This window comes from the organism of the source record quoted next, unplaced genomic scaffold (assembly GCF_019419815.1).
Source record: "Pyrus x bretschneideri cultivar Hongxiangsu unplaced genomic scaffold, Pyrus_bretschneideri_v1 Contig200, whole genome shotgun sequence".
Classification (NCBI taxonomy): Eukaryota; Viridiplantae; Streptophyta; class Magnoliopsida; order Rosales; family Rosaceae; genus Pyrus; species Pyrus x bretschneideri.
The window spans coordinates 246,749-255,417 of NW_025999503.1; the positions used below are offsets into that span (position 1 = coordinate 246,749).

The 8,669-nt window shown below is 37.8% G+C and overlaps 1 protein-coding gene and 1 long non-coding RNA gene across 2 annotated transcripts; one reads left to right on the forward strand and one right to left on the reverse strand.

The window, feature by feature from the left end:
* Window positions 1-1,984: 1,984 nt before the first annotated feature.
* Window positions 1,985-4,686, forward strand: LOC103930217 (probable LRR receptor-like serine/threonine-protein kinase At3g47570). Its single transcript, XM_048584169.1, has 3 exons — window positions 1,985-2,915; window positions 3,060-4,010; window positions 4,153-4,686. The coding sequence occupies exons 1-3, from the start codon at window positions 1,985-1,987 to the stop codon at window positions 4,527-4,529; spliced, it is 2,259 nt and encodes a 752-aa protein (XP_048440126.1). The 3' UTR covers window positions 4,530-4,686.
* A 1,041-nt stretch (window positions 4,687-5,727) lies between these two features.
* Window positions 5,728-6,658, reverse strand: LOC125477225. The gene is made up of 3 exons (XR_007258411.1): window positions 6,460-6,658; window positions 6,194-6,312; window positions 5,728-6,014 (listed from the first exon to the last, which is right to left on the reverse strand). It is a non-coding gene; the product is annotated as an uncharacterized LOC125477225 (long non-coding RNA).
* Window positions 6,659-8,669: the final 2,011 nt, after the last annotated feature.

Sequence of the window (8,669 nt, forward strand, 5' to 3'; positions counted from 1 at the left end):
CATAAAAGATTTTTTTTAATTAATTTAGCCGTTAGATTTAAATTTGAACCGTTAAATATTTTTTTTACTGTTGAATTTCATCAAATTAAATCTTAACCGTTGGATTTAATGAATTTATAAATATAAAACTAAATAAAATACACATATATGGTGGGCTAGCCCCACTAATCATGGGCTAAATCTGGTTTTTGTTTAGCTTTTAGCTTTTAGCCCACACATTTAGCATGAATTGAGTTGGATTTGAAGGGAGAATAAAACCTAAAAAATAGCATTTAGCCCAGGGTTGGAGATGGTCTAAGAGAAGGGGGTTGTATTATGTCGACGATGTGGCTCCTAGCAGAGTGGATCAAGTACGCAGTGGGAATCGTGACAAGATTTAGAAGATTTAGTTAAGGCATTGGCGACTTGGGCATGCCTCGTTTGGCTATTTACGGAAGTTGGTTATGTTATTATTTACTAGTATTTCAGACTTTGATAGCCACATGTGTCTTTCTTTCCCTATACGAGTTGCTCGAAGAAACATAAAGAATTAGATTTCAGGTGGTTCAGTTGGATCTTTTTCAACCACCACAGGATGGCCCATGCTTCAGGCATAAATCTTTGAATGAAGATCATGGCGAAGACTTATTCAGCTTTTCCACACCATAACTAGCTATAATGATTTTACAACTAGTCATAGTCAAATGGGGTGTCATGTCTTCCACATAAAGTAGTTTCTTATTCGATCGCAGCCTTGCTCATACCTAAGTTCCCATTACCTATTCTTTTGTGTATATCCTCAATCCATTCACAAGACGCAAGCATGCGCCCAATCTGGAACTAGAGGAGTGAGGACGAACATTACTTGTTGGCATAAACGAATGACACGATAATACACCAAAATTAGGAATTGTCATTATACAATACCAAAGCTAACTATTGTTTTATTGGCGTACTATCGATATGAACAAGAATGAGCAATTTTTTATTTATTCGAACACGATGATCATATGATGTTATAATTTCACTCAACTTATAACTTGTGAGTTTGTTTTAAGTTCAAAGAATGAATACAATAACTTCAAAAAGTGAACATTCCTAATATTAGTTCACAAAATTATATTTATATTGAATTTATTCATCAAATTAAGAGAAAAAGATATATTTTTTTTGTCAGGACATCCCTCATCGAGTACGATAGCGATTGGGGTGGCTGATCCACTACGTACAGAGCACTCTGATTATGATTATAAATTGGATGCTGCTAAAGCTGCTAGACAAACAATCAATACAGCTCAACTTTTTTACAACTCCATTTCTACTTTCGCACAAAACAAATATCATCGTCATGGGGATGGGGTTTTACAACTCCATTTCTGCAGTGTTTTTGTCATCCTTTTTTATGCATGCCTTCATTCTTCACTCTTGCCTTCCTTGTTTCGCCCTTCCGGGAAATGAGACAGATAGACTGGCTTTGCTTGAAATCAAAGCTAGCATAACTCATGACCCTTTTAAAGTCCTGACTTCATGGAATGAAACCATCCACTTTTGCTCTTGGCATGGCGTTACATGTGGTCGTCGTCATAAGAGGGTGACAAGGTTGAGCCTGCGGTCCTTCAAACTTGCAGGATCTATATCGCCGCATATTGGGAACTTGAGTTTTTTGAGAGTCATTGATCTCCAAAACAACAGCTTAGGCCGTGAAATTCCTCCAGAATTCAACCGCCTGCACAGATTGCAACACCTATGGTTAAACAACAATTCACTGAGTGGAGAAATTCCCACTAACTTGTCACAGCTCCTCGGGCTCGACGTTGGTATCAATGTGCTGATGGGAAAAATCCCAAATGAGCTTGGCCTCTAGTCAAAGTTAAGATATTTTGGCATAAACTCTAACCACTTTACAGGGGGAGTCCCTAGCTCTTTTAGCAATTTATCATCCCTTGAATCGTTCTTCGCATATCCTAATAATTTGAGTGGCACTTTCCCGGATATTTTTGGCCGAATGACCAATCTTAGCTTTATTGATTTTGGCGAAAATAGCTTTTCGGGTATGCTTCCTCCCTCAATCTTTAATCTCTCTTCTCTCATAGACCTTATTATGGGAGAGAATGAAATCCAAGGGAGTCTACCCTCAAACTTAGGTATGGTCTTTCCGAGTCTCCAAACATTTTCTATTTCCAATAACCAATTCAGTGGATCTATTCCTGTTTCATTATCAAATGCCTCAAATCTATTTAGATTGGGGATCGGAGGTAACCACCTGCATGGAAAAGTCCCTCCATTGACGAATTTGCACAAGCTTGAGTGGTTAATCCTTGCTGGCAACCATCTCCGAAGTGGGGGAATTGATGACTTGACCTTTCTCTGCGATTTGACCAACGCCACCCATTTAGAAATTCTCCAAATGTTTACCAACAATTTTTGGGGCACGTTACCTCAGTGCATAGGAAACCTGTCTTCTTCTCTTCAAATCTTCATTGTAGCTCAAAATAAAATATTAGGAAGTATCCCGAATGAGATTGTAAATCTGGCTAACTTAGAGCTTTTGGGGATGGACGAGAACCAATTTTCAGGTCACATTCCCCCTGGTCTAGGAAAGCTGCACAAGTTATATGAATTAGCTTTTAATGGGAACTCTCTCTCTGGCAATTTTCCATCCTCTTTCAGAAATTTAAGTCAATTAAATGTGTTAAGCTTAGCAGGCAACAAACTTCAAGGCAATATCCCGCCGAGTTTAGCAGAGTGTCAGAATTTGAGGATCTTACATCTTGGTGCCAACAATTTCAGCGGTATCATATCGCAAGAAATCTTTGGTCTGCTAAACTTGTATGATTTGAGTTTAGGACAAAATCAGTTTATAGGCTCCTTGCCAGAGAACATAGGAATTTTAATAAATCTAGAGTATTTAGATATCTCTGATAACATGTTATTCGGTAAAATTCCGGCTAGTCTTGTTAGTTGTATAAAATTAGAGTACCTAGACATGCATGGAAATTTCTTCAATGGGACAATTCCATCAACTTTGAGTTCACTAAGAGGTCTTTCAAAATTGTATCTTTCTCACAACAACTTGTCAGGCACCATTCCAGAATTCTTAGAAGGTTTTGTATTTTTGGAATCTCTGAATCTATCTTATAACAATTTTGAGGGCATGTTGCCGATCAAAGGAGTGTTCAAGAATGCAATGGCGACATCAGTTGAAGGAAATAGCAAGCTTTGTGGGGGCATACCTGAGTTTCATTTGCCAAAGTGCAAACTCCAGCATGCAAAAAAGAAAGGATTGAGCTTAACCATGAAATTGGTTCTCTCCCTCGTTTGTGGGATTCTTGGAGTCATTTTTGCACTAACCTTTTTGTACCTTTATTGCTCACGGAGGGACAAAAAGGGTCAAGCTGCAACTGATTCGGACAAATTTCCCCAGGTGTCTTACCAAAGTCTTCTAAAGGCAACAAATGGATTCTCCTCAACCAACTTGGTCGGTGTGGGCAGTTTTGGGTCCGTTTATAAAGGACTACTAGAGCAAGGTGAAACTACAGTTGCCATCAAGGTACTCAACCTCGTTCGTCGCGGAGCTTACAAAAGTTTTATTGCTGAGTGCAAGGCTTTCAAAAATATTAGACACCGTAATCTTATCAAGGTACTCTCGGCATGTTCTGGTTTTGATTATCGCGGTCACAACTTCAAGGCCTTAATTTATGAGTTCATGGTTAACGGGAGCTTGGAGGAATGGCTGTATCCAATTCATACAATTGGTGAGAGAAATGAGAGGCCAAGGAGCTTAACAATTTCTCAGAGGTTGAATATTGTTATTGATGTTGCTATGGCATTGGATTATCTCCATCATCATTGTGAGACGCCAATAGTTCATTGCGACCTCAAACCCAACAATATTCTTCTCAATGAGGACATGGTTGCACATGTAGGTGACTTCGGCTTGGTGAGGTTCCTACCAAAAGCTGCTGAAAATTCTTCGGGAAATCAATCAAGTTCTTTAGGGATCAAGGGAACCATTGGTTATGCTCCTCCAGGTATTTACACTTGGTAGTTTATTTTTTCCTAGCTAGTATTTTAAAATTGTGCGGTATTTAATTTAAAATTTTCAAACATGAAATGAGCTTTCAGCACGTCACTACAAAATTAGAATATAATGTTCTGAATTGTGGAATGCAGAATATGGCATGGGTCATGAAGTGTGGACACAAGGTGATGTGTACAGCTTTGGCATCCTCTTGTTGGAAATATTTACAGGAAAAAGACCGACCGATGACATGTTTCAGGGAACTTCAAACCTCTATAGCTTTGTGAAGGCAGCTCTGCCTGAGCAAGTGGAAGAGGTTTTGGATCCCGTTCTTGTTCAAGAAAGCAATCATCCTAATGCGGGGAAGGCAAGGAATCGCATCCTAATCATAGAAAGTTTAATCTTTGTTTTAGAAATTGGTGTTGCTTGCTCAGCGGAGTTGCCTAGAGAAAGATTGAACATCTATGATGTTGTGGCACATATGTGTCGGATCAGAAACAAACTTCGAGCAAATGGTATATGTGAATAGAAGCTTATCGTTAATATGTGGTATAGCATGTAATAGTATTGATGTTATGTGAACGCGTTCTCATATTTGTTAGATAAAAATATGCAGTACATATGGCTAGTTGATCAATGCTTGCCAAACAAACTTATTTGCATCGAATTATACTTGAACAATGACATTCTAGCTTTGCCAAAGATTACAGGGCGAACACTTTGAAAGAATTAAAATTAAAAATTAAAAAACAAAGTTGTGGAAAGTATTCATCAAATGTCAAACCTATGTTGGAATTCCTGCTCTATGTTGAGAGGTTTATCCTTGGTTGAAAATAGGGGTGGAAAAAATTCCCGAAAATCCCGAACCGAACCGAAAAAATCCCTATCCCAAACCAAAAATTTCCCAAACCGAAATTCCCGAAATTTTCGGGATGCTATCCCAAACCAATCCCAAAATTTCGGTATGGGATTCGGGATTGGCTTCTCAATATTTCGGGAATCCCATACCAAACCGAAAATATATAATATTAATTATTATTTTATATATATATATTTATACATATATATATATATATTATTCTTTTATAATTGATGCTAGTAGTTTCTAATTCATACTCGGCAACCTGGAATGCCCTACACCATGCATATTTTTCATATTTTGTTTGATATTCATGTGGATATTATTATTGCTGCTACTAGGGCTGATGATTTCAGAATGCTTGATTATTTTGTCTCTCAACAGATTGCAAAAAGGGTTTAATTAATTTGAATTTTGACTATGATAAAAATAGTCAAGCATGCCAGTGTTCAATTAAATGGTAGTGTGATTGAAATGAAATTTCTAGTTCATGAATGTGTTCTTGAATTATATATTTGAAGAATAATTCATAATTTCATATTTTAATTTGGGATTCCCGATTTGTCCCAAAATCCCGAAAATATTTCGGGATTCCCGAAATTCGGGATTCCCGAAAATTTGGTTTGGGATTGGTCTTCAAATTCCCGTCCCGAAAATTTTCGGTTTGGGATTCGGGATACTAGTTTTGGTATGGTATCCCATACCGAACCACCCCTAGTTGAAAATGGGAAGCGTTCCATTGTAGTTTATTAGTAATAAAAAATAAATCATACTTAGTCAGGAAGACATAATCCTAACTCCTCGTAATACAAGAAAAAAGAATAAAAAATACATTAAAAAGAAGGGCTATATAAACCTTACTCTTCTATAAACGAAAGAATAAAGATACAAATATGCATTCATCATTCATCCATTCATCAACATTTATTTGAGCATTCATCATCTACACGAATGTAGAAAAGAATTTGAGGCTGAGTTCAGTCATACATACAATGGCTACAAACAAGAACTCACTTTAAAAGTTATAATAACTTCAGTCATTAGATCAAATTTCAATATCACGGATTTTCTGATTTGGTGGATTAGGAGGATCCCTTTCCGATCCAGGCAAAACAGAGGTGGACATTCATCAAAGCCATGTCTCCGATCCAGTATCTGCACAGTTTTTGCTCAATATTTGTCACATGGAGGCACGCAAGCACACAGAAAATTACATGAGCATTCACGAAATTTTAGGTCTATGAATGCATGACAGAAACATTTCACAAATCCGTATGACTTTCAGAGATATTAAACCATGCTTAATTTTAACGCAGTGGAGGGATTTGATTTACCTTTCATTTTGTAGATCCGAGTTCTTACAGCCATCTTTGCTGTGTGTACAGCAGCTCCATGTGTGAGCCATTGATCCTTGCGGCTCCTATTCCCCTTGGCCTTACTCGGATCCCCAAGTCTACATACAGAAAACATACAGAGTCAGAATTTCGTTTTCATTTGACCTTCGGTCATGAAAACGAAAGGGAGAAATGGTTGGATGCATTTTTATTTCAGATATCGCCAAGTGGAGACCATAATCGCAGAGAGAATGAGAGCTCTTTACCTCGGGTTTTGCAGAGGAATGCACGATGGTGACAATCTGGGCTAGAATCACAGATCGCCATGGCTGGGTTCCGTTTTTGACAGAGATGGAGATGGAGATGGATTCATGTTTTGACGTTCTGGGCTGAAGACAGAAGCTAGGGTTTCAGTTCCATGAGAAATGAAGAGAGAGAGGAAATGAAGGATATAGCTTTCACGGCTCTGGGCTAGTGGGTAGTGAGAGAGCGAGGTTATCAAACGGCGCTAGTTAGGAGGGATGCGGAAATGCTTCCTGTCACGGGTTCAACTCTCCAGAGCACTGAAATTTTGCTTCTTTTTCCAATATTTTCCAGCGCCTCTGTTTCTTTCTTGTCACCAGGTCACCCCTTCGAATCCCAGGTGTGTCAGTTTCCCTGTCTTTTCTTTTATTTCTGTTCCTGTTTCCTTTGTTATTTTATATTTTCTTTTATTGTTTCTTTCTTTTATTTTCTATTTCTATTTTCCTAGTTTATTTTCCTTGTCTTTGTTAGCTATTTTTCAATTTTTAAGGATTTAATATTTTTGTTTTCTCTCTTTATTTTTTTCACATCTTCAGGACAATGTATGATTTAAGTTTGGGGTGGGAAAATAAAATTTTTAGATTTTTAATTTTTAAGTGTGCTAAAATTTTTCATTCTTTTTAAGTTATTATTCATAGATTATTTTAAACATTTGAATAAATGGACATGGTGGAGATTAATCTCACAGTAGAGACTTTTCTATTTATTGTTGTTTAGGCACTAATTCATGAGTTATCCTTTAACAATTAGCACATTCACACGAACATGATTTGTGGGGGTGAGATTGAAGCACGTGCTTTTCGTCTGAGTTATTTTTATTTATTTTTTTATTTTTTTGTTCTAAAAAAAAGTAAAGTAAAGTTATTGTTATAAATAAAGTAATAATTGTTCCACCCAAGACTTTGCTTAGTAACCGAGCCAGTTGTCACATCCCAAGCTCGACTCCATTGTAGCACGATATTGTTCATTTTGGGCCATGACCACGCCCTCATGATTTTGTTTCTAGGAACTCACACGAGAACTTCCCAGTGGGTCACCCATCCTGGGATTGCTCTCGCGCGAACTCATTTAACTTCGGAGTTCCTACGGAATCCGAAGCCAGTGAGCTCCCAAAAGGCCTCTTGCAAGGTAGAGATGGGAATATACATATAAGGCTTACAGGATTCTCTCCCCTAGGCGATGTGGGATGTTACAATCCACCCCCCTTAGGGGCCCGACGTCCTTGTCGACACACATCTGGCCACGAATTGGCTCTAATACCAAATTGTCACATCTAGCCTAGGCCTCCACCACATCCCGGGCTTGACTCCACTGTGGCACGAAATTATCTGCTTTGGGCCCCGACCATGCCCTCACGATTTTGTTTCTGGGAACTCACACGAGAACTTCCCAGTAAGTCACCCATCCTGGGATTGCTCTTGCGCAAACTCTCTTAACTTCTTAGTTCCTACGAAATTCGAAGCCAATGAGCTCCAAAAAGGCATCGTGCTAGATAGAGATGAGAATATACATATAAGGCTTACAGGATCCACTCCCTTGGGCGATGTGGGATGTTACACCAGTCCTGCCTGATCAGCAGTTATTCTCGCGTCAAACAGTAGAGTCTTAGCATGGGAAAATGGTTAGTTGGTTTCGTAGCTTTTTCAACTCGAGTTAGTAAGTTCTTAGGGGCGTTCTACACCTAGTGCCCTAAAGCCCTTATGGTTTGGGAGTCATTGACCAAAAAGTCATTGCATGGGTTGGATCAAAAGCTTAAGTGAACAAACATTGCACAACCACTACTATTACTATAAAAAAAAATTAAAAATAGAAAAGAAAAAAAAATAGTTATGTTTGAAGTTAGTAAGTATTAAATTAAAATGACGAGTGGTAAGGGTTTTAGTCAAGTCTCTTTAACCATGTTGGTTCACTTTACACCAAAAGAAGTTCATGAGTTCTTTTCTAATGAATTCTAAATGGCTTAGACTCTGTGGTGATATTGGTTGGAATTTTTGAAAAGATGTTATAATATTAAGACTTCAATACGTATAGTTTTCAAAATATACATACTACGTATAATATGAAATACTTACCGTAGCCTGCAATATCTCAAGACTTCAATATGTCACAAATTTGTAAATAAGCATATAACTTCTAGTAATCACAATATCTTGCAGAAATAAATAAATCATAT

Bases quoted from the DNA above. Each gene is read 5' to 3' on its own strand.
- LOC103930217 (XM_048584169.1), top strand. From the start codon at position 1,985: ATGACCAATCTTAGCTTTATTGATTTTGGCGAAAATAGCTTTTCGGGT. The intron at 2,916-3,059 runs GTAAAATTCCGG...ACAACTTGTCAG, and splicing joins CTCTGATAACATGTTATTCG to GCACCATTCCAGAATTCTTA. The intron at 4,011-4,152 runs GTATTTACACTT...TGTGGAATGCAG, and splicing joins CATTGGTTATGCTCCTCCAG to AATATGGCATGGGTCATGAA.